Source organism: Lagenorhynchus albirostris, chromosome 10, assembly GCF_949774975.1.
Source record: "Lagenorhynchus albirostris chromosome 10, mLagAlb1.1, whole genome shotgun sequence".
Classification (NCBI taxonomy): domain Eukaryota; kingdom Metazoa; phylum Chordata; class Mammalia; order Artiodactyla; family Delphinidae; genus Lagenorhynchus; species Lagenorhynchus albirostris.
This window is the reverse complement of record NC_083104.1, coordinates 88,613,188-88,639,001: the sequence shown is the minus strand read 5'-3', so window position 1 is coordinate 88,639,001 and position 25,814 is coordinate 88,613,188. Positions and strand designations below refer to the sequence as shown.

At 41.5% G+C, this 25,814-nt stretch overlaps 1 protein-coding gene across 1 annotated transcript in view; it reads left to right on the top strand.

Moving 5' to 3' along the window:
• Positions 1-24,824, top strand: part of E2F3 (E2F transcription factor 3) — an 80,185-nt gene extending 55,361 nt beyond the window's left edge. Inside the window, exons 2-7 of the mRNA XM_060164268.1 lie at positions 12,512-12,623; positions 13,850-14,069; positions 15,390-15,548; positions 18,622-18,736; positions 20,042-20,177; positions 21,344-24,824. Of these exons, the coding sequence (XP_060020251.1) occupies positions 12,512-12,623; positions 13,850-14,069; positions 15,390-15,548; positions 18,622-18,736; positions 20,042-20,177; positions 21,344-21,606 (1,005 nt within the window). The 3' untranslated portion in view covers positions 21,607-24,824. The remainder of the gene's footprint in view (positions 1-12,511; positions 12,624-13,849; positions 14,070-15,389; positions 15,549-18,621; positions 18,737-20,041; positions 20,178-21,343) is intronic.
• The last annotated feature ends 990 nt before the right edge of the window (positions 24,825-25,814 follow it).

Here is a 25,814-nt window from a genome sequence, read left to right as displayed (position 1 = left end):
TGCCCCACAAGGTCTAAAATATTTACTACCCGTTCTTTTACAGAAAACGTTTGCCAACTTCCTGGTTTATTGCACTGCTGTTGAAGTGAGGTAAAATCTTAAGACCAAAACTAGGAATTGGAGAGGGAAGTAGAGATTAAATAGTACTCGAGTGGGAGATTCAAGTACACTATTGCAGGGAGACATCTGAGCAGCAGAATGAGAGCCTAAGCTTCCTAACTGCCCATCACTGAATATATTTTAAATACTTTGCCAACCTCCAAATCGGAAATTCAGATGTCTGAAGAGAAGAATTCTTAAATTCCATTTTATGGACAATAGCTACATATTTAAGACTAGCAATCATTTAAATTACAGAAGAACACATTATGAACATATGAATAAATGTAAAACTGTCTTTTAAGTTAGCGATTTAATTGCACCATTTTCCCTGCCGTTTATTTTTCTGTAAAAGCATAGAAAATTCAGACTTTGAAGGGAATAATGAAGGGAATAATAAAGCTTAAGCATTGCATGGGGGATAAAGACATTTTGCCCACTCTGATTTAGAGACCGCTATGACTCACAGATAAAAAGGGTCATCATAGTGTCTCTTATTATTAAAAGTATTACTCATTTTTTCTTATTTCATCTGAGTAACGTTAGGTCTATGTAATTTATTAATCAGGCCTTTCTCTTAAGCTTCTTACCCATTTACTTTTAGTTTGGTATAGATAGATAGATAGATAGATAGAGAATTAGTCTGTAAAAGGTTTTCAGAGGTCTTGGCTTTTTAAGATCAACATCTAGTTGTTGGGGTAGAGACTTAGGTAGGAAAGATATTAGGGCTTCAGCATTTGCAAAAGAAACAATTGCCTCTATTATTTGAGTTCATTTACTGATACAAAGTGCCAGGCACAGTGCCTTATACTTAGAGACCCATCAATACCACTTGCTGATGAATGAGAATTAAACACATAGAGGGACACTTACGGTTCAGAAAGGCAGATTGTCACACGGATTTATCTTCTTTCTCTTGAAACTCTGTGAAAACAATAGTAAACAATTTTTTTAGTCATTGAAAATAAGAGGGGGGCAACTAATGAGAACCTACTGTATAGCACAGAGAACTCTATTCAGTGATCTGTGGTGACCTAAATGGGAAGGAAATCCAAAAAAGAGGGGATATATATATATGTATAGCTGATTCACTTTGCTGTACAGTAGAAACTAACACAACATTGTAAAGCAACTATACTCCAATAAAAATGAATTTAAGAAATAAAAGAAAATGAAAGGGGGGCTTTTCGTGGCCAAGATAATCCAACAGATCTCTGGAACACAGAGAACTGGTAGAGGAGCGGCGATCATTAAGTAGAACAGAGGAAGCCATGACCAAAGAGGGTGCCGGTCAGCTCTGGAGAGTCACAGAAGCTCGTGTGACAAAACCAGAGATAAAAGGGGATTCTCATCAAGGTCTTCATGCAGAATTAACGTCCAGAAACCGGAAGAGTTTTCCCCAGACAAATAATTTTTTGAGAAATCTCAAAATAAATGGATTGGCTTCATTCTGGCACTTAAGGGCATCACCTCAACTTGAATCATACAGCTCCCAGTTGTCACTGTACTGTTTTATTCTCAAATATGTGTCTTAAAGACACAAAGCTTGGTGAGACATTTGAGAAAAGACTACACTATAGAGTGAGACCAAGATTTTTTTTCTTGGAGGCGGGGTAGGTAGTTATGACTATGGAGAAAACAAATGAAACAGGAAACAAAAGAAGACTTTAAAAGAAATAATTAGTGGTGTTGGAGAGGCTATGCCATTCATAAAACAAGATGCTATAAAAATAGGTTGATCACGGAGCAAAACAAATGTTCTTGGAAACCAAAAATCTAGTTTCCCATTTTTTTTTAAGTCAAGTAAAAGCTAAATTTGATGTAAGCAAGTAAGTAAATTTGATGTCAGTAAGTAGAACAACAACAAAAAAGACATGGAAAATAGAAAATAAAAGCTTTAGAGGATCAATCCAAGAGGAATAGGAATTCCAGAAAGCTTAGACCAAGACAATGAGAGGGAATGGTTTACAACATACATGTTTCTCACAGCTGAAGGCCAAGCACGTAGTTTCTAGAAGCCCATGATTTCCTCACGCAATGAGTGAGAAAACGATGCACACCTGAATACGTGTTATGAAATTTTACAATAAATGTTAAGACAGGCCTGGAAGCTTTCAGGGAGGTTAAAAATCGAAAAGCTTCAAAGGAATGAGAATCTGCGGCTGCAGGTTTCTCATCATCAACGCTGGATATCAAAACCCCAGGAGCAGTGCCTTCAGAGTTCTGAGGGCAACAGATGTTCAGCCTTAAATTCTTAGACAGACTATCAAATGTGAGGGTTGAAATTCGCGTTTCAGACATATAAGGGCTCAAATTTTCTCTTCCATACTACTGTTCGGATATGTTCCAGGAAAACAATGGATTAACAGTGGGATCAGGAAACTGACTCTGTTGCAAGCAATTGAACACAACTCTGGCCAACTGAAGCAGAAAAGATGTTTATTGAAAGGATATTGGATAACTCGCTGAATTGTCAGGAAGATTAGAGAACTAGGCTTGGCAAACAGGCAGGAACAAGGAAGTATCCCTAGCCAGAACCACAGCTAAGACATCCAACCACAGCCATCACCTCCCGTCTGCTGTTTTGCAGGAGCAACTCCAGACTCCAGATCTAGGGTGGGTGTGACTGCCTGTCCCAGCCTAGGTAGCCCTAGCCCAGGTTCCAGGGAAGCTGGGAGAGAGGATTGGGGGTCTTCAATTTCTATGGTTGATTCAAGAGGGGGGAATTCTTCCCCCACCCCTCCTGAGTTCTTTTGGCTAGTCTGATGATTGAATTGACACAAGACAGATTAACAGAGGAGGAAAAAAGACCAATTTAATTCATATGCACGGACGTCTCAGAGAAATGGGACCCCCCCCAAAGTGACCAAAGCTGACTTTATATATGACTTTTTTTTTCTTTTTTTTTTTTGCGGTACGCGGGCCTCTCACTGTTGTGGCCTCTCCCGTTGCGGAGCACAGGCTCCGGACGCGCAGGCTCAGCGGCCATGGCTCACGGGCCCAGCCTCTCCGCGGCATGTGGGACCTTCCCGGAACGGGGCATGAACCCGTGTCCCCTGCATCGGCAGGTGGACTCTCAACCACTGCGCCACCAGCGAAGCCCTATATATCATTTTTAGACGAAGCAACAATTATTTGTGAAGATTTAACAAAACCAAGGGGCTTGTACTTGGGGTAGCAGACTAATGAAGAAGTAACAAAGTTTGCTTATACGGCTCCCTTAGCCTTGAATTCCCTAATTCCGATGATAAGGATGCTTTTTATACTTTCACATGGGAGATTTATTTCCCACTTTCATGGGGGACGGGGAGTCAAAGTATTTTGGTTTTTTTTCCCAGCTGTTTCTCAAGTTTAATTCAAAATAATCATTGTGTTATTGAGGCATATTTTGGGGTGGCCTGCCCTGGGCCCCACGGTAAGAAGGTGGCTGTGCCTCCCACCAAGACTGACAAAGTGGGGAATTTCCTAACCCACAGGAGGGCAGGGAAGGTTCAGAGGCTGGGCAGTCAAATAAAATGACAAATGTCCACCTCAGGCCTCAACACTGTATGTGGTGAGGGAAAACTGCAGAATGACAGCGATGCAATGACCTGGAGAACCGTGCAGGGTCTAGACAGCAGGAAGTCCAAGAGCTTCAGGGAGAAAAAGTGGGGACTTGATAGCATATCTGATATGATGGCGAGTTGGAAAAAGTTGAAGATGTGGTGAAGGCAGATGGTACCAACGAGCGGGAAAGACAATCGGGAAAAACTCCAAAGAAAACAAACGAACTTTACAGACAGGAAACGCGCTCTCAGCATCCTGTGTGACTCTGAGGGAGCAATATTTACGTAGTCAAAATGCACAGGACTGGCTTTAAATTTAAACAAAAATACTGATGTCACTATCGGGAGAAAAGGGTGGAAGAAAGGTGGCTGTCTTATCATTGAAGGAAGTCCTCATAATAGCTAGAAATGTCTGTGTAAGCTTATTTTACTTAGAAATAGGGAGGTGACCTCCAGGAAAAATAGTAAAATGTGTTCCCTTGGCGAGGTAGATCCCTGAACTCGTGGATTTTTTTTAAAAAATCGTGCATGTATTTATTTTTAAATTATTTTTTAAGTGATATAAAAAGGAAGGCAGTCACCAGTTCATAAGTAAATGGCTTCTATTCCAAAGTTAGACATCAGTTTGAGATTCCTTTTCCTTTAGAAACATTCATATGTATGTGGTTAGATTCCCCAACCAGTCCACAAATACAAGTTAGAGTGAAGTTAAAACGCCTAGATCTGTAGTTTAAAAATCAAAAGGAGAAAAATGGTCAAGTTTGGGATCCATTCTAGTAATCCAGTGAGGAATGATGGGGGGATCTGGCTGGGACAGTGGAGCAGGCGTGGAGAGGGACACCTCTGAGAAAGAATATTCAGCCCACCAACTGCTGGGTGGCTGGGATGTGGAATGTAAGGGGAGATCTCCACCAAGATAAAATGCATACTAGCTACTCCTGGTGCCAGGTTACCTCCGTCTGAGCTTCCGGCGTGCTCTTCAGTTCATCAGTTCTCTGAGATATATTGGTTTCTGATTAAGCTCCCCGCCTAACAGCTTATAGAGACGCTGCTCTTGGTAGGTTCTGAACTTACCTATTGCTGGGGGGAAAACAACAACAACAGCAACTCCAGAGGAGACCTCAGAACTCTTCATCTTAGGTAACCTTATATCAATGAAAGGTTGATGCTGGGAGTGTGGTTATTCGCCTGGCATGTAAGGAACCATGATTTGGCCCTTTCTTTATCCTCTGCATCAGAGCCCCCCTCCCTGCCACCAGCACCTCCAAACTGGGGCCCTTCCAAGTCTCCGTGCTTCTGGTTGTGCTTGGACAGCCTGCTTAAGGCCCCTAACTCCCACTCCCTTTTTAAATGGTTAACCAGATTGAGTTAATATATAGTCACAGCTGGAAACTAAGTATTCTTTTCTTAAAATCCTCGTGCCCTAACCCACTGACCTAATGGCCAGAATCCAAGTGGGTCTCAACTGTGGTCTAGTCTCAAGCTGGAGGTCCCCTCCTTTGGGTTATTTCAGTATTGTATTTAATCTGGTCCTCATTCTACTGATTTAATCTCCATTTTCCTCTATTTCCCTTCTTCCTCTGTTCAAAATACCCTGTCTCACCCTTGGCTTTGAGACAAAATGTATCGTATATCTAGTTCTTTCCCTTGCCCAGATCTATTAACTGGGGTAAAGGGAGTTTATTTTAGTGTTCACAATTTGTTAACCTACAGCCCGCATGCCTTTTTCTTGATTTAAATTTTTCCTGTGACTCAGTTGAATGGCAGATAAGAACACCACTTTCTTTCCCACCGTGAAAATAGGATGCGCATTCTGGTGGCATACCCCATTTATGTTTTGAACCCATATCCGTACACGTTGAATGGGTATAAACCACCAGACCTCTTTTGTTGAACTCCAAATGGAAAAGATTTTTGTTTTTCTTGTTATGCAAGAAACCCACACTCACTTTAAAGTGATTTAGTAATATTAAAAGTTAAGAAGAAGAAATAAAGTCACCATAATCCTACCACCCAAAGATTAATACTCTTAAACTGTTTGTTATATATCCTGACTTCCTTTCTTTCTATGCATATAGTTTCCCCACAGAAATAAAATTTTACTATTCACACTTTTTTAAAAAAGACTTAGATATATGGAAGTACATCATTATTAATTGCATAACATTCCATTATATAAATATACAATAACTTATTGCATTTTTCTTCTGAGATTGGGCATTTATGTTGGACATAAGTAGAAAAGTATAAATATTCAAGAAACTGGCTGTGCTGTTTTTAATAGACAAACCCTAGAAGCAACATAAATGTTCTCAGAATGTATTCCAAAAAGTGGAAGTGTTAGTTTGAAAGATATAAATTTAATATGTATATAGACATATCACTTTGTAAAACCCAACCAAATATTATACAGCTATAAACATGAAATCATTACCTCATATTTAATTTTACTTCTCAGAGATAATCTCCATTAACATTTGCTGTGGATCTTTCCAGACCTTTTTCCTCATGGATACATGGAAAATTTCATATTGAGATCTATATAGTTTTATAGTTTTTTTACCCCTATGAGATCGTATTATACATGGCCTTCTGCAACCTTAATTTTTCCCCCTTTATATTTCTTGAAAATCTTTCCAAACATGTAGATTAATCTCCAGCGTGTGTAAATATATATATATATATATATATATTTAAGTATCCCCTTTACAGGTGGGTAATGTTGGAGCTTTGTGATTTACCTGCCAAGAGACTTCGGGAATTTATTCCTTGGTTCATTCAAAATAAATAAGTCAGTTTGACTGAGTGCATGCCATATGTAAGGCTCTGGGAAAACTAAGTTACTTAAGACCTGAGATTGCACTCAGGTCCAGTGCAGAAACCTGGAGTATATATGTGTTATGATGGTGAAATCATGCCCCAGCAGCCCAGAAATTGCTATGGCAGCAAAGGAGGGACATCTCAATCAGTCCAGGGAAGTCGTGGTCACTGACAAATTATTTGAACAGACCCGGGTTCAATCCTGGTATCTGTGACTTATTAACTGAGACTTCAGGTAAATCCTTAACTTCTCTGCCTCAGTGCAAGATGGGTATAGGAATGCGTACCCCACAGTGCCGTCATGAATATTTATTGGGGAAGTGGTTATAGCAGAGGAGTGTTGAATGTCCGTTAGTAGGTGTCTGGCTAAGTAAACAAATCATGGTATATTAATGAATACAATATTATGAAGCTCTAAAAAATAAGGTCGTTCTATGTGTACGGATAGGGACCAAACTCTGAGACATGTTATTAATAGTGTGCGGTTTGCTACCATTTGTGTAAAAAAAATTTTATAAGGTGTGGTGGTATAAAACTGTATATATATATGCTTGTATTTACCTAGACTATCTAAAAGGATATCTAAGTAACTTACTAGTGCTTGCCTTTGAGGAAAGGAACTGGGGATCATGAGTGGGAGAAAGACACATTGTAAATCGACTATACGCCAATAAAAATTTTAAAAAGACTAAAAAGAGTGGGAGAAAGTTTTTTTTTTTAACGGTTATGAAACACACAGTCTGGTTTTTTATTTTTATGTTATGTTATTTATTTATTTATTTTTGGCTGCACTGGGTCTTCGTTGCTGCTTATGGGCTTTCTCTAGTTGCAGAGATGGGGGCCAGTCTTCGTTGTGGTGCGTGAGCTTCTCATTGTGGTGGCTTCTCTAGTTGCAGAGCACGGGCTCTAGGCCTGTGGGCTTTGGTAGTTGTGGCACGGGGACTCAGTAGTTGTGGCTCGCGGGCTCTAGAGCACAGGCTCGGTAGTTGTGGCGCACGGGCTTAGTTGCTCTGTGGCATGTGGGATCTTCCCGGACTAGGGATCGAATCCATGTCCCCTGCATTGGCAGGTGAATTCTTAACCACTGCGCCACCAGGGAAGTCCCTGGGAGAAAGGTTTGCTACCCATATATATCCATTTGTGCTGTTTGAATTACCATGTGCCTTTTATGTAAAGGAAAGGATTTTTTTTTAATTATGAATAAAATAAAACTTAAGTTGATCATAAAGTAAGATGGTATCAATTTAATATAACTTTTCAACTATTTTTATATGGCAGTCTTTCACAGTCATTTTATGGAGTGGTTATAAGCACGGACTTTGGAGTAGGCTTGTTTACTGGCTGTGGGGATCTTGGAAAAGTTATTTAAGAGCTCTAAACCTCCATTTTGTCCTGTAAAATAGGAAATAATAATAACAGCTATCTTATGGGGTTGTTGTAAAAATAAGATAACACAGTCAAGTGGAAAGCAATTAACCTGGCGTTTGACCTATTGTAAGCACTCAGATGTTGAGTGCATTGTGGTTCATACTAAAAGCCTATATCTAGGACTCTTGGTTGCAAGTGGTAGTAATCTGACAGTTTTCTCCTACCATAAAAGGGAATTCTTCACCTCACACAAATGAAAGTCTAGTAGATCTGTCTTTGGGACTGGTAAGATCTCGTACCTCCCTTGAAGGCACTGGGACGCAGTCTCTCTCTAGCTCTTAACTCTGCTTTCTTCTCTGTGGGCTCAGTTCCCAGGTAGCTCCAGGCTTACATCCTACCAGCCTGATAACTCCCAGTGAAAAGAACCCTGTACTTTCCAACAAAAATCCCATCATTGAGTGATTCATCCTGCTTTGGTCATGGGTAAACCACCCGGAAACCAGTCACATTCGCCAGCTGACTGGACTACACTGATTGGTGGGCCTAGATTAAGGTGCTTACCTCTGTAACCTAGATAGTAAGGGCTAGCCTAAGATGTTGAACAGTGTCAGGCCTTTTGTTTTCAAGCCTGTTTGTTTTCAAGAGAAACCACCTGAACTAAGAACTGTGGAGAAGTTCCCCAAACGAAAAATTAGGGCAACAAATGCCAGGTAGACAGAAACCATGGATGTTCCCCTCGGCCCGCTGCTTGGCTGCCTGACAGTTACTCCTATCATTTTCATACGTACATTTTCTGAAACGCGTAACAGTGCAACTGTTCCTTGCAGAGGCATGTTGTCATAGTTGGGGCTGAGGTCCTATAGTTAGCACATACTTCCTTTCTAGTAAAAGCCACCCTTGATAATAGCTCAGGCAGATGCCCTGTGGGTGATCTATAGAGCATCACTCATGTTTGGCCTTTACTCCTGCTTAGGACCAAACGGCTGGGCCTCCTGTTAAGCACCAGATATATTAGTTGCTTTACTGGTAGGGGCCATGTAATAGGAAGGTCTGTTTATAAACAGGACAGCGCTCCGTTCAGCAAGATGTTCACACTAAGAGCAAACAAAAATTGAGATGACCGAGAGGAGATTTTTTTTTTTATTTGATTTTTTGATTGTGTTTGACTTACAATATTATTATTAGTTTTAAGTGTACATGGAACATTCTCTAGAAAGTGCTGACAGGAAAAAAAAATCAACCCAGAATTCTGTATCCATTGAAAATATCCTTCACAGATGAAGATGAAATGTTTTCAGAAAAAATAAAACTAAAATTATTTGTCACCAGCAGACATACACTAAAATAAAGGCTGTAGGACATTCTTCAGGCGGAGGAAAAATGACACCAGGGGATTACACGTATCTTCAGGAGCCAACAAAGAACAGCAGAAAAGTTGAATTCCAAGAGGAGATTTTTATCTGCGCTGGTGCTCTGTCCAGGGCAAGGGGGTGTAGGCAGAGACTACCTGCCCTGTTTAAATCCTCCCTTCTGGCTTCTTGTTTGTTTTAACAAGCATGTGTGCGCAAACACGCTAAGGTAAGCATCAAGGTAATGCTGCTTCATCACAGCACTTCCCCAAAAGGAAGTCCAGTTACAGTGCCCATCGTCAGATCTAGGACCTACAAGTACTATGTGTTCCAGTTTAGTCCCCACTCACTCAGCAGTGGAGGAAAGGTAACAGGATAACCCAACAGAAACATCCTTCTGGAAAAGAGGAAATCACACACGGTGGTCACCTCCCGGAGCATGTCATGTCCCCCCCAACAGGAATAGCAGGCCCTTGGAGACTTGCTGGAGATGTGGCTTGCTTGTGGCTCCAAGATGGTCACCCCGATTTCTACTCTCTGGGAGGATTTTCTGGGGCTGCCTTTCTTTCACAGCTCATTTCTTCCGGTGTGAGTCTTATAGGTTTAGGGATTGATTCACTTAAAGACTGAGGTCTCATAGGCCTTTGCTTCCTCTGGTGCCTTTCAAATGTAGTAGATTTTCTATCCAGTATTGAGATTTGTCAACTCTAGGGTTTGGTGCTTGGTTACCAAAGTCACACAACCTGACTAGTTCTGGTCCTTGAAGTTAGATCGCAGTTTCTTAGCAACAGATCTTGGAATTTCCCCAGCCTACAGCACATTGCTTCCACAGGCCTTAACCTCAAAGCAATTTGAAACAGTAGCTGAGCACTGGGGAGGCACAAAGGACATGCCCCCAGGCTGCTGGCCAGTGGGTGGTTCTTCATTGAGGGTGCAGGGAGAGTGCAGGCCTTAAGGGGCCAGGAGCTCAGGGGCCCAAGCCCTTTTCCCCTTTTGCCTTCCTTCTGTGGACTTTAGCAGGGGCAGAGAGTACAGCTGTATATCTTCTTGGATTGCTTTCTACTGAGAAAAAGCCTCCAAAGCAAAGCTGTTTTCTCCTTCTCTACTTTTAGGTGAGCCTCTACAAAGCTTGACTCTATCAGTAGTAATTTGCTGCAGGCCACAGGAAAGAAGTGACCAACACACCTGGCCCCTTGCTATTAGCAAGGCATGCCAGCTCCCCATTTCACTGGAGCCCGTCTTGACTCAGCCATTTCCACAGGTTGTCACATATTCCCCACACTTTCAGGAGCCCAACTCAAAGTGCTTTGAGCTAAAAGGAGACTTTATTGGCTAATGTAACTGATGTAACTGAAAAGTCTGGGGGAGGCCAACTGCATGACCTGACCCAGAGTTTTGAATGATGGCCTCAGACCCCTTTCTCTCTGTTTCTCCACTCTGCTTTCCCCTGGGGAGGCCTCATTTCCGGGTAGCTTCCGGCTACCAGCTTATCAACCTTACTAAGAAGGCGCACCCCTTCCTACCAGTAGTTCCAGAAAAATTCCTGGGGTTGCCTTCGTTCACCCAGCTTTGGTCCTGTGCCAGAAGGACTGCAATGACTGTGGGCGAGGGGGAGGATGGAGCATAAAGACCAGCCCGGCCTGGGTCACCTGTGTGCAGCAGGCCACTCTTAGTCTGTGAGGGGGAGGGATGCTCCCCAAAGAACAAGCAGGGAGTTTTGCCTGATGAAGCAGGAATGTTCACTGGGCCAACCAAAGCAACAGGCCCACACAAGGATTTGACAAGAGTGTTTGGGAGCAGACAATGAAATTAAGAAAGTTAATTTGCTAATTGTCATTCCTAGGCCTTTGGAGTGGTGATGCACTGCTCAGCAGAAAGATAATGTGTGCCACAAATGCAAGCCACATAGTAAAAAGATACATATATTTTCCGTATATATATATATATATATATATATATATATATACGGAAAGAGGTGAAATGATAATTTTAATAGCATCTTATTTAGTAATATTTTATAAAGCCGAAACAGCATCATTTTAACATGTAATCAACATAAAAATTATTCATGAGCTCTTTCAGCCTTTTTCGTGCTAAGTTTTGAAATCCAGTGTGTGTTTTACACGGACATCACGTGTCAGATCGGATGAGCTGCCTGTGGCTCATGGCTTCTTAGTGAACAGAACAAGTTCAGCTGATAAGTTGTTACTTCAGTTTCTATGTCATGGGGAGTTATTTTGAAATTGTGAATCTCCTCATTAGAAGCATCCGCCCTGAAATGAGCCTCAATGCACCTTGTCACGTGGGTGTCTAGTTGGTACCACCCCTGTCTGAACACCCTTCACACCCATGCAGTCAGTACTCAACAGTTACTTATTTCATAATTACCTGGCTTCTCTCCTGGACTCCACGCACTAGGAACCAAGGGACTCTTATCTGTCTTGCTTACCTCTGTTCCCTTTGCCCAGAGCCCAGTACATAAAAGACATGAAGTGCATATTTTTATATGAAAAATCAGATTAAAAACTTGGGTGAGAGCTTCTCGTTTGCCCAGTTTGATGACCAAATGGGGAACGTAATCCTAGGTGAAACCCAGGATTGAGTGTTTGCGGTATTTGCTATTCTGATGAATGAGCATTTGCAGTCTGTGACCGGTTGTGTTACTATTCAATCACCCTTTCTTTCACTGAATATATATATATATATATATATATATATATATATATATATATGGAGAGAGAGAGAGAGAGAGAGAGAGAGAGAGAGTGTGTGTGTGTGTGTGTGTGTGTGTGTGTGAGACTGGATACCTACAGAAACCCAGGCTCTGTACCAAGCCCTGCGTATACAAAGATAAATGGGAAGCAGTCCCTGCCTTAAAGGAAATGAGAAACAGATAAGTAAAATAACTCTTACATCCAGCAAGTGTTACGATACCCATAAACACAGAGTGTTTGGGGAGCACAAGGAAGGGGGTTCAACCCAGGTCAGAGGTGGAGGCAGAAGCAGAGGTTTGCTGGGGAAACGTGAATTTAAGTCCCGTGATGCCTGCGGTGTTCTTAGTCTGCAGCCCCATGCCTGGCACGTCTGTTGAATCAATGAGTAAATGAACGAAGTGGCCCCAGAGCCCAACCCTGAAGGATGGTTGGATTTGTCCATCTGAGCCCAGGTGGCGAGAGCTCCGCCTCCGGAGCCGGAGCCCCGGCTGGAGGGAACCGAGCCCCTGAGTGAAATGGAGGGGGCCGGCGGGGGCTGGCGCGAGCCCGTGGCGTTCGGCTTCACTTGTGATCGTCCACATGACCAGCGACCAACGACTGTCCTCTCTTATTCCAGGCAAAGCGCAGGCTGGAGCTAGGAGAAAGCGGTCAGCAGTACCTCTCAGATGGTTTAAAAACCCCCAAGGGCAAAGGAAGAGCTGCGCTCCGAAGTCCAGATAGTCCAAAAAGTAAGGATTCCGTGATCTCTTCCTGTCTTGGGTGTGAGCCTCCCAACTTTCAGAGCTTGTGGCTGAAGGGATGGCAAGGTGTGGATAATTTTGGCATGTTTGGTTCTTTTTCATTTCTGCCTGTGCCTATCCAAAAAATAAATATGATGTCTGCAGACACCCAGTGAGAGGTTTACAGAGTCCCTCCGATACCTGAATACTGACTGCAGGGGAGGCCTCTTTTGATGTGTGCAGTTTCATTTTTCAACTCAGGATACAAGCTCTTTGGCACTGTTCCATAGTCAAATCTAACTTTAACTTCCCTTCATGGACCTTACTTCAGGGACCAGGGCTAGCTGGGTGTAGGTGATGTCTGCCAGCCTAAATCTCGAGTTCAGCGTGTGGCAGCGTAAGGATTGATTGAGACCAGTAAATTGCAGCTAGTTTCCATTTCCATCAAGCACAATCGTTCTTTCTTTTGGGAGAGAGAAAAGTAGGTTGGCAATAGCTAAATAGTCCTTTACATCTTTGGCATTTAATGCAAAGGCTAAATTAATTTAGACTTTGTCCTCTCCTATCCCGTAGTGTATGAATTAGGCAATCCACAAATTGTGTGTCGTACTCAGTTAAACCCTTGACCTGTGCACCTATAAGAGAATAAATGCAATATTAAATGAGGACAGTTCATTCCAGAGGGATGGGGAGACTGGACTGAACGACCTTTCCAGGTATTCTTCATCTACATTATTTGAAAAGTTGGTGAACAAGTTATATACACACAGGGACACTGGAGTCTGAAAGGGCAGTTAGGATGGGTCTGTCTGGGTCCCATCGTCAAACGCTGGCGAGATTCATAGCCGGACCCCATCAAGTTAGGCTCCACGTGTGCTGATCCCGTGAGGCTACAGCACTTTTTCATTCATTCAATAGATATTTTTGAGCACCTACTATGTGTGAGATACTTCACTAGACCCCAGGGAGTAGGGTAAGCCAAAGTAGAAACTACTGAGAAATGCACAGTAAAATGCTTTAATCAAACAGGAGTTTTTACTGTCCCTTCCTTTCCTAATAAAGCAATTTCATAGCTTTCTATAACTCGCCACAAACATCAGCGACAACAGCTTTACTTCCAACACTAATACCTGGGCTGCTGGGGGAATGGGGGCTTGCTTGACTGCAAAGAAACCCTTCATTTCTTTACCTTTGCCCCTATCCCCCCACCCGCTTGGCTTTTGTTTTTCTTTAAGCTCCAAAATCTCCCTCAGAAAAAACACGGTATGATACATCACTTGGTCTGCTCACCAAGAAGTTCATTCAGCTACTGAGCCAATCACCTGATGGGGTCTTGGATTTGAACAAGGCAGCAGAGGTGCTGAAGGTGCAAAAGAGAAGGATTTATGACATCACCAATGTACTGGAAGGCATCCACCTCATTAAGAAGAAGTCTAAAAACAACGTGCAGTGGATGTGAGTATGAGTCACGGGGCCCGCAATTCACTGGCTCTGGGGTCCTTGCAAACTGCAGAGGGGTTTCTCCCAGGCCCAACTTTCACGCCCATGTCCACACTTCATTCCTTTTCTCTCCTACTTCTCTCTCCTTCTCTCTTCCCTCCTCAACTCCTTAGCCAGAAGTTCAAAGTCTCTTTACAAAGAGACCTTCTGTTTAGATGCTGTCAGAGATAAAAGGGTTTATATTCAGTTAGCCTCAAGCAAGGGGATCCTGGGATTAAATGGAGCCCTGCATCTGTAAAGTAAAACGCTGTCATCTGTCACCGTGATATCTGCGTGTGTGCTCACATGTGTAATCTAATAGATGCTTACACAGGTCTGTGGCTTGTCTCTAATAGGAGTTTAGAAACTATCTGTGGCTGTGTATCAACATATCTGTGTGTACGCACAGTTGTCAGGTATCTTTATTGATGGTTCTCATTGCCGATTAACTCACTGTCTGTGTAAATTAAGTCAAGGTTCCTTCTGGAAAACCGGGATGATAATACTTGTCATCTACACACCCACATGTATGATTAAATGTATGATAATGTCATTTGTGAATTATGGACAGAGCATCTGAACACCCAGTATATCAGAAGGAACTATGAAAGCATTATTGGAAGGAATAAATCTGTTATGGGTTGGCTTTGAAAAAAACATTACTTCAAACATGATAAAATGAACATGTACTTTTCTGGAATTTTATGACAATTCAGGGACCCATTTTAGCCTGTGGTTGAGACAAACCTGTTGGGAACTGGGTTTTGTTCTTGCATCCAGCACATATACCTGTTTTCTTCACCTCCTTTTCCTTTTTAGTTGTTGGTATAAGACCCTCAGAAATTACCTAGGTCTTTCATGCTTTTTTTTTGGATGACGTTTGGTTGAATTTTGAACCATTCCATCTTTTTCTTCAAATTTTTCTATCTTGCTATGTCTTTCTATCCTTTTTCCCCTGTTTCTTTTCCCCCCGCTGGGAGGCATGTGGCAGGAAGGAGCCGCCTCCTTTGGCCCTTTGAATTTGAGTCTTCTGAAGAAACAGCCTCCTCTGGAGGAAAGAAACCTGAAAATAGCAGTGTTTTTTCACTTAATTTCTATGGTGTGAAAAGTGAAGGACTTTATGTACGGAAAAATATGTATAAACATTCTAATTTTAACACTTGGCTAACAAACAGTGTGACCTCCTGCATCAAGAGGGGACATTTACCCAAAGGACCGTTTCTCCCAGCCCTCCCTTTCGCCCTCTCCCCTTTGGCCTGTCGAGCAGCCATGCAGAGTCTGTGTTTGGGTTTCCAGGGGCTGCAGTCTGTCTGAGGACGGGGGCATGCTGGCCCAGTGTCAAGGCCTGTCTAAAGAAGTGACCGAGCTCAGTCAGGAAGAGAAGAAATTAGATGAACTGATCCAAAGCTGCACCCTGGACCTCAAACTGTTAACCGAGGATTCAGAGAATCAAAGATATCCTTTGTGCCACCTGTTTGGCGGGGGTTACTGCCTTCTAGACTATTTCCAGAGTTGATGATCTGACTTTTATGCACAAGGTAGAATTTTACTCGTTTCATACAAGTAAGCGTGTGTGTGTGTGTGTGTGTGTGTGTAGGTGTGTGTTCAGTATTTATGGAATGATAGTCATTAGACTGCATCCTATCGTATCTTTTTTTTTTTTTTGCGGTACGCGGGCCTCTCACTGTTGCGGCCTCTCCCCTTGCGGAGCACAGGCTCCGGACGCGCAGGCTCAGCGGCCATGGCTCACGGGCCCAGCCGCTCCGCGGCATGTGGGATCTTCCTGGACCGGGGCACGAACCCACGTCCCCTGCATCGGCAGGCGGACTCTCAACCACTGAGCCACCAGGGAAGCCCAGGCAACACTATTAATGAGATATGTAAGGTGTCAGTATTCATATTAATGATAACAGCAGATTCATCTTGGGCTTCCCAGGTTTTAGGTGGGTGTTAGCTGTCACTGTTGGGGTTCTCATATTCCGTTATCTTTTCATCAGATATTGGGGGCAATTGGAGTTTGTTGAATCTGTAATTGAACTATAGTTGAAGGAATTGAAAGAGTATAGAAGAATCGTTCTATAATTTTTAAAGCACGTTATGCTGAATCACAGCACCAAAAACTGATTTCAGAAACACCTCAAGGTCTAAGAAGTCTCAGCTTATTCATTCATCCACAAACATTAGTCCTTGGAAGTAAAAATATAAAAAGCCAACTCTTGTTCTTAACTGGCTGACAATCTGTTGACCACCTGAGGAGAACTTACTGTTCATCACCTCACTTCAGACCATAGAGGAGAGAGATTACTTCATCATGCTGACGAGAAGATTTTGCAATTTTCTCACTTATTAGTAGGAAACAAAACCAGTATTTTAAATAATCTCATCTCTGATTTTAGTTCCCCATTTATCTTCGTTAGACAGAAAATAAAATGTGACCTGCCCGGTGTCTTCTAGTGTCTCATCTCTAGTAGGCTTTCCCTTGGAGTTATGGGGACATTTATTTTCCAATTTAAGCGGTTTTTTTGGAAACTCTGATTGTTCATTTCCTGTTGGCCAAAGGATTAACCTTGTCAGCTGCTGCTTAGTGAGCTGGGGAAGAGGCGTGCTGATTGGACACCGCCCCCTCCCCCGTCCCTGTGGTGGCCAGAGTGGGCTTACACTGGAAGAAATGAGAGTAGCTTTCGTTGGGCTGCTTCCCACATTGTTTACTCGGGAGCCCCTTCGGGGAGGAGACGTGGCTGTTCCATGTGATGGGCAGCTTACAGCCTTGTCACCTACGTTAGCTTTCTCTGGTGCCTTTGTTGCAGAAAACGAAAGCTTCCCTGCAGGGGGCTGCTAACCCAAGAAGCAAATTCAGGAGGGAGCCCCAATGGAAGCACTTCTAAGTCTGTGAGATTAGAGACTATGTTTGCACAATTTATTTCCGTTTGCCATCCAGTTCCGAATTTGGTACAGCTTGCTCACAAATGTGTTGAAATTTTCCTTCCTGCGGCACGTTGGGTAATTGTAGATGAGGTTTTATTTTAATAAGTGGTTGTCGAATAGCTTTTTGACAGTGGGCTGTGGAGTAAGTACCTAGTTATCAGTTTCCCCACTGTTCTCAGTAAAAATTCGTAACTGTCAGGTCTTCTGTAAAGACAGCAATTGGCTTCCTTGATGAAACAGATGATGACCTAAAACCCAGAATCCTGCGTGAGCTGTCCTGTCAAGCTCAACACTGAAACAGCTGTTGTCTGAACTACCGAGACTTAAAGATGCTAGTCTGTGATAGCTGCCCCTAAATGTACATGCAGATTTGGGGTGAATGTGCTTTTTTCTGGACAGCAGGTTCATAGCTTCTTTCAATTTCTAATAAAAAGCTACTAATCTAAGGGACATCATTTCCTCTAGGCTTGCTAAGTCCTATTTCTGTATTTAACATGTTAGATCACAGACTCTATTCACTACATTATATTACCTCCGGAAATGCCTTTGTTGGGTTGTGATTTGCTGTTTTATCCTAGGCATTTTTTGTAAGTTAATATGAAAAGCAACTGGCTAAAGACATTGTATGTTAATTATGGTACTCCGTGCCCCTTATAAAAGAAAGCTATGCAACCTATTCTCTTGTAGTACCAAGTCAAAGCCTGTCTCTCTAAGCAAGCTAGCATGAATACTTTATCATAAAATAAGTACCTTGTTCTTTCGTAATATCCTCTTAGGTTTAACTGTCAGGGCACTTTAAAGAATTGTTCAGTGCTCGGAAGTAACTACCAAGAGTACTGAAATATTATTTTACTCTCTTTTCCTAAATCATTTAGGTTGCAGATCATCTGGAAGCTGCTTTCCTCCTTGTGAACACTGAAATGTTGTAGTTAATAATATCATACAGAGGGTAATCTTTCTAACAGAGAAGTAATGACACTCTTATCAGTAGGCAATATATAATCACAACCAGCCCAGGTACACTTAAGAAAACAAGCTCTCTGCCTGAGCAGTACTCGGAGTTCTTCCACTGATACATAGATTTCATTCATTCATTTGGGTGGCTGCTGACACTTTTTAATAATCAAGTAGCAGACAGAAGTTACCGGTGTTTCAACAAAATTAGGGTTAATAGGGCTTAAATTTTTTCTGTGAATTGGGATCTGCCATCATTCAATTTGAGTGACAGAGTACTTCACTGGAGTTCATGCAATACCTGTGCTGCAGAGGAACCTGGTTTGAAAATCCTGACAAAATTGGGTTTCAGTTTTCTTTCAAGAGTTTATTTTAACTATTCTGTTTCTGTGTTTATGTTAATATCTTAAGTAGCCATGAACTTAGAAATGGAAAGAAAAAGAGCTAGACACTTCTTTCGTTGTTTAGAATAACAACCAGAAAAGAAGATTCATGGAAGATCCCATATATTTAAAGATCTAGAAGGAGAGACAGATATATTCTTCTAAGAAATAAAATACTTAAAAATCTTTCCATGCATCTATTTTGTTATCTTCATAATGGTTACATCCGAGACGATTAGTTGGAAGATTTCCTTAACGCTCATTACGTTAGCTTATGTTACATATCAAGATATTCGAAAAATTAGTGGCCTTAAAGACCAAACTGTTATAGTTGTGAAAGCCCCTCCAGAAACAAGACTTGAAGTGCCTGACCCGATAGAGGTAAGGAGATAACGTCTTCGTTCATCTGTACAGATCTTTTGGGAATGCCTGGTGTTAAAGAATCATTGACTCCTGGTTAAAGTCTGTATTCTCCTAAAAGCTTCATAGTTCTTCCCCATCTGTTGTACTTAATCCTAACTTTAAAAACATTTCAACAGTTTGATATGTATTGAGTGTCCAAAAATTCTAATTTTAACATAGCAGGGCATTCAACTCAAAGTGGTATATGGGGCCCTGTCCCTCTTGTATTTTCTCTTTCTCATAATTTGTTATATGGTAGTTCTGATCCATTTGAACCGGTGGGGAATTTTACGTGGATTACCCTGGATGTGGTCCCCACCGTGGACAGAGATATAAATGTTTTAAAGTAGTTCCCTAACTTATCTTAGGACATTTTAAGAATTTATCATTTATAAAACATTTACTTTTAAGAAATCAAATGGGACTTCGGGTTAATTGATAGACTAGAATATTGTAAGAAAATAAGGAGCATAGTTTTGTGATTGCTTTCAGATATACTTTGATAACATAGACCTAGACTGTAAAAGATACAGAAATGTAGTAAAAGAATGTGTAGAAAATAAAAAGAGAATGAAATTTGCAAGCTCCCATCTAGGGTAGAGTTCTCACCTTAAATGATAATAATAGCTCTATGACCTAGATAAAGAAGAATTTTAAATATTAGTGTGCTGCATTCTCTCATTAAACTCAGTTCCTAGCACTTAAGAGTACTATTCCTCCAGTGGCTATTAAAGTTCAACATAAAAAAAACCCCTACTGTTAAGGAATAATAACATGGGAATACTGTATTTGGAACACTTAAAAGACCTTCTAACAGTTTGCATAAAAGGAATATATATATATTTTTTAAATTCACCTCCTCTTGGCAAGGGTCAGCAAACTTTTTCTTTAAAGAGCCAGACAGTAAATGTTTTTGGCTGTGTGAGCCCTACAGTCTGTTGGGACTATTCAACTGCCCAGCTCTGCCATCATAGCATGAAAAAAAAGAAAAGAAAAAAAAAAAAAATCAGCCAGAGGCTACACACAAACAATGGGAATGGGCATGACTCTGCCAATAAAACTTTATTTGCAAAGCCAGTTAGTGGACAGGATTGACCCTCGGGCTGCAGTTTGCGGACCCCTGCTCTAGAGGATGACAGTCATTGATTGAGGTGGACTACCAGTAGAGAAACAAAAGGAACAATGAAAATTACCCTTACTTTCCATTTTTTGATGAAGATTACTATAGCTCTCATTTCCAAAAGAACTTTCTGTTTGAACTTATCTCACTTCTTCTGTTCATAGAGCCTACAAATACATTTGGCAAGTACCCAAGGACCCATTGAGGTTTATTTGTGTCCAGAAGAGACTGAAACACACAGTCCAATGAAAACGAACAACCAAGACCACAATGGGAATATCTCTAAACCCACTTCCAAAGGTAAAAATTCCACTTTTGTCATTTGGAAACTATGTTAAAAATGAATGTGGCTAGAAGGATCCTGCATCAGAATCACAAGTCTAGGCAAGAAACAAAAATTTCTGTTATTAATGTTATTAAGGTAACATTTTTTTTCAAAAAAGTCATTCTGAATAGTTTGCAGAAGAAAATAATGATCTTCTTCAGGGCAAATGGCTCCTCCACCCACTTAATGGAGCCCCTACAGGCTTTTGCCGTCAGCAGAAACCATTTCTTTACAGTGTTTTGGAAAACCAGCGGAAGTGAGGAGTGAAGCTGGAAGCTGTCTGGGTGAATCACCAGCGACACTTGGCCGAACACCTCTGAGTGATACCGCAGAGATCATTGGAGAGGGACTGAAAAAAGTTAGGAGAGAAGAGCCTTTTGCCAAAGAAGTTTTATCCTAATTTCCCCCGCCATGTGATGGGGAGAGAATAAGGGAGGGAAACCCCAGGAAAATAAATCTAATGCATCCCTCCACTGTCCACACAGCAAGGGAAGCTTTTTTGCAGTCTTTTCGTTTTTTTCAGATTGGAGATACGCATTTAATTTTCTTCTGCTACCTCCCGATATAGGAGCAAGAATAGGAATGATTTAAGTGATCAGGTCTGACTTAATATTGAGGGGGAGAAAAAAATGCTACCTCAGATGGTAAAACAAAAGACCACTTTTTTTTTTCCACCCTAGAACTTCAAAGTGGATGTGTCTTTTTATTTGTATTTTTAGAAGTATCTTTAATAAGCTAGTTGTTCAAAAAAAGACTAAGTTAAAATCGGTGATCTCTACTAAGGAGCCAACTTTTCAGTCTGTAGGTTTTGTTTTCTTTTGTTTTTCTTTACAGAATGACTAACTGATAGCAGGACATTTTTTAGCTTGTTAGCCTCTAATCTTTGAAGCTACGTGTATTCTTGTTTGCTAACCGTCGGTATTTTAAAAGATGAGTGAGTAGACAAGAACACAGAAAGGCTTACCAGAGTCACTGCTCACAGAGCCTGTTAGCATGAGGTGATCTATACTGTAATGTCATCTAATTGTCCTTAGCAAAGAGTATGCAGGCTTTTATAACAGCAACACGTACATGCTTCCCCTAAATTAATTTGATTGTTGCCTAACTTATTTTCTTGTTTCCACCAACTTTTTCCTTTCAGACTTGGCTTCAACCAACTCAGGACATAGTGATTGCTCGATTTCTATGGCAAACCTTTCTCCTTTGGCCTCCCCAGCCAACCTTTTACAGCAGACTGAGGACCAAATTCCTTCCAACCTAGAAGGACCATTTGTGAACTTACTGCCCCCCCTGCTCCAAGAAGACTATCTCCTAAGCCTTGGGGAGGAGGAAGGCATCAGCGATCTCTTTGATGCTTACGATCTGGAAAAGCTCCCGCTGGTGGAAGACTTCATGTGTAGCTGATTATGCTTTGTGTGGACTTCCCTTATAAACCCATATTTTTTTATTATGAAACCGAACATCTGTCATGCAGTGTTGTCCCTTCCTACCTTCTTCCTCCAAGATAGTATCATGAAGTAAACTACAAACTTCAGAACAAAGCTGACATTTTAATGAATTAAAAAAAAAAGTCTAAACGCACAGTTGCAGGCGCCCTTGGGAAAGCCGTGCCTCGCCCCAGGCTCCAAAATCTCCTGGATGAGTCAGCAAGTGAGAAAATGTGCAATCAGGTGTCTCTCACCCGTCCTTTTCCTCCCTCCCTCCTGGACTGGCTTGCTGTGCCTGACGGATGGGCTGTAGACTGGGGTCTGGCCACCTGGCCCACTCGCAAACAGCAATCTTCCTTAATAGCATTTCAAGCCGTGCCTTCTTCGCAGAATGCATGTCTTTGGGGTCTGCTAATTTGGAATGGAACTGCAGGAACTGTAAACTTGAAGTCATGCAAAAGTATGAAATGGATTTCTTCAGCTCTTCTTAGGAATATTTAAATTACTGTCATAATTCAGTTTAAGCTATGGACCGCATGTCCCACTAGGAGGTCAAGAGATCCTCCACAGCCTTTCAGATGAAGAAACTGTTTTCAAGTATTTGTCGCAGATACAGAAGAATAGTTGAGTTCTGCCCCTCTGAGCTGTTGTGGATTTTTCCTGTCTCCATAAACCACTTCCACTCCCCTGCCCCCAATGTATTCGTAAGTTTGAAGTTGATTTGTAGCAAATGCCTACTTTGGAGTTCTTTGTGGATTATTTTAGATTTTTTTTTTAAGCTGCCATTTAAGCATTCCTGTGGCACCCATCACCATTTCAATTTAATTGTTTACTTTGAAGCAGTTTTTGCTAATTCAAATTATTTAAGCAGAGGTAGAGAACCTCTATTGATCAGAGCATCTAAACGTGTGTGATCTAAGGTTTAACAGCCTCTGCAAGAAGCTTTGCCCCATCTTGCTTCCTTTCCCAGGAGGGGGCGCTTGGAGCCAGTGGAGCTCGCAGACAGGGGCGGCCCATCTGGAAGGAGAACCAGGTCAGATGACACAGCAGCCCCAAGGAACAGCAGGTGTGGATCCCTCCGTCCTTGGGCTTCCCGGGCCCCCGTGACCGGGGAAAGGGCTCTCTTATACTGCACTCAGGGAGACCACTTCTCAGGATGGGGTCAGATGGAGAGGCCTCTGGGGAGAAAGACATCCCCCGTTGTGAGTAGGGTTCTATCAGTGGCATTTACTTCCGCTGGTGAGAACAGCTCCCATTCCCCTCCCGCTACGAAGGAGTGAGCTGGACCAAGGGAAGTCAGGGATGTAGAAAAAGCAGGCCGGGATGCCAGGGCATCTTCCCCTTAACTCTTCAGGAATGGTGTCCCAAGTTGGAGGCTTCGTGACAGCTGCAAATCCTACCAGTTCTGTCCAAGAATGGCTTTCCCATTGGCCAGGGGGAGATGGCCCTCTCCCGCTGGGAATGTGGCAGAGTACCTCACATCCATTCCTTGGATGCTAAAGACTGTGGGAATGAGGGAGTCATCTAAAAAACAAACCTCAACACAAAGAACAGTTAAATTGAAATGCTATGTGCCCAACACAGCGGCAGGCACATAGTAAGGCACTCGATTCACGTGTTCAATTGAATGGCAAATATATCCCTTAGGAAAAACACAAAACAAAACCGCGAAAGCCCTAGCCGGGTTAGTCTAGGTAGATTTCCACAATATGCAAAGTGGTGGTCGGGTCAAAACAATGACACCAGCACTTTAAACTACTTGTGTAGGTATGCATGGGTGTATGTTTGAGAAGAAAAACAAAGGTGCAGATCATCCTCCCTTTTCTTCTGCCTCCATCCCCACCCCCGTCGTCCCCTCATACACACACTGGACTTGGTCCGAGATGAAGCATTGGGGGGGTGGGGGGGGAAGGGGGAGCTTTGTGTCAAGTGCCTACTGGAAATGCACTGTGGGGTGTTTTCCTGTATGGGAAACCATTTATGCCAAGCTTTTCCCCATTTCCCATATTTATCTCATCTGGTTAGCTGCCTCCGCTTCCAGCTTTGTGTAATTCTCTTTGCCAGCTGCACAAAAGCTGATTTATTCCCAAAGTCTAAAGACTGAGCTCACCTGACTAGGTGTTTGTGTGTTTGGTTGAATTTCTCGTTAAACCTTTTCGTAACGTGATGCCGTATTTATTGTTTTAAAAATGAAAGGAATCCTAATACGTCTTACAAGTTCCTTCATGCATAAGGTTTTCCCAGTTAATGGGCTTAACTGGTGTACATTAATTAGACGTCCATACTGTATTGTGTTTGCATTATTAGTCATTTTATTTTTTACATAGTATCTGGCACACAAAGTGGGTTAGTACTACAGTATTTGCGTTACTTTAAGTACTGAGTATGCAGGTTTCCTGGTACCATTGAGTTGCTGCTATTAAAGCTCACACATGAAATGGCTAAAAGTTACACGTGTGCGTATTATGACTGCGTGAGCCTTAGAAAGTAAACTGTATAAAGAGCAACACATGAGCTGTCAAACAGTGTTAGGTGTGTGTTTATATGTACAGATCTGTGCGTAGCAATCGTTTTATTTAAGTTGATACGCAGCCTACTCATATTTTCATTATCTAGCAATTTTGTACAAAAATAGCAATTAATTTGTAAACACTGCCAGAATATTTTCTAGCTGGTTTGTAATTTTTTAAGAGTGTTGTTTTGTTTTTGTTGTTGTTGTTGTTGCGTTCTTGTGTTCATTTCTGTTGTAAGTGTAGATCTGTAAATACAATTGCAGTATTTAAAGCTTCAGCTTTCAGGAAAAAGAAAAGTAAGAACTCAGCGTGTGCATGACAACTCGTGTGTACAAGAGGAGGGATTTGAAGGAAGATGCCTTGCAGAGTGAGTCGGGTGGCAACTGTCAGATTGTGGGAATTTCTTTTCCTATGGGGTACGTGATTTTGTCAAAAGTAAGTATTTCTCCCAAAATTGGGAGCAGGCAAACTACTAATCAGTTTAGCTTTGTGTTGTATGCTAGTTAAAAGAAGAAAATATGTAATATAATGTAAAAAAAAAAAAAAGCTTTTATGATGGATTTTGTAAATAGATTTGTTACAGGGTAACCTGTTCTCTAGCTGTGATCTTACCACTTCAAATGGGTGTAATTTGAATAAATTTTGTATGGTAAAGGATCAATAAAATGATTTTTTTTAAAGAGCTTAGACTTGTGGATGGATTTTCTTCCTATTGTCTTATGCTCCTACATTAATTTTATTTTTAAAGACAAGCTTAGCAAGTTAAGGGGAACGTTTGAACAAAAACTCAAAACATCGTATGTCTTACCATTTAGTTGGGATTTGGGGAACATTAAGCATAAATTTTTTGAGCACCTGCGTTATGCTTGCCACTCTGGGAAGCAGAAGAACTTGCCATGTCTCTGATCACTTGGCAGAAACCACTACCAGGTATGGAGGATTTTTACACTGAGAAAGTGACAAGTCAAGTCTTATTCCTCATAAGGAGTATGAAGCCAGTAGATTCTGTTTCTCAAGATTGGTAATTACCTTCCTCGTTCTAGATTCTGTATTTCTTATAATGCCACCTGTGAACAACTTCGGATTTTTTTTGACTGCCATGTCACTCCTAACTCAGAGCTCATCATGTAAAAACTTCAAAATGTGTATCGTATACACACACACAATCAATGCACAAGAGTTAACGTACAAAAAGGAAACATCCCCTGCCGCCCCCCCGCCCCTGTCTATTCACCCCAGAGGTAACCACTATTTTCATTTTTTCTGTGTGTATCCTTCTGGTCTAGGTGTTTTCTAGGCATATATAAACACGCGTTTTATATACAGTTTTTAACATAAATTGTACTTAATACATTTATGTTGATGTTTAGCTTTTTTTTTTCCACTAAATAGCATCTTGGACATCTTTCCGTGTTTGTACTTAGAGATCATGTTCATTCCCTTCAAAGGCTGCATAGCATTCCAGTGATTAAAATTTTATTTAATAATTTATTTACCTAGCTAATTTCCTGTTTGAAGATATTTTTGAAATAGAAAATATGTTTTATTGAATGCTTATACTATGCCAGGTACTATTTTTTTTTAATATGGTAAAATACGCATAGCATAAAATTTACCATTAGTGACATTTAATACATGCACCGTGTTGTGCAATGATCACCACTCTGGTTCC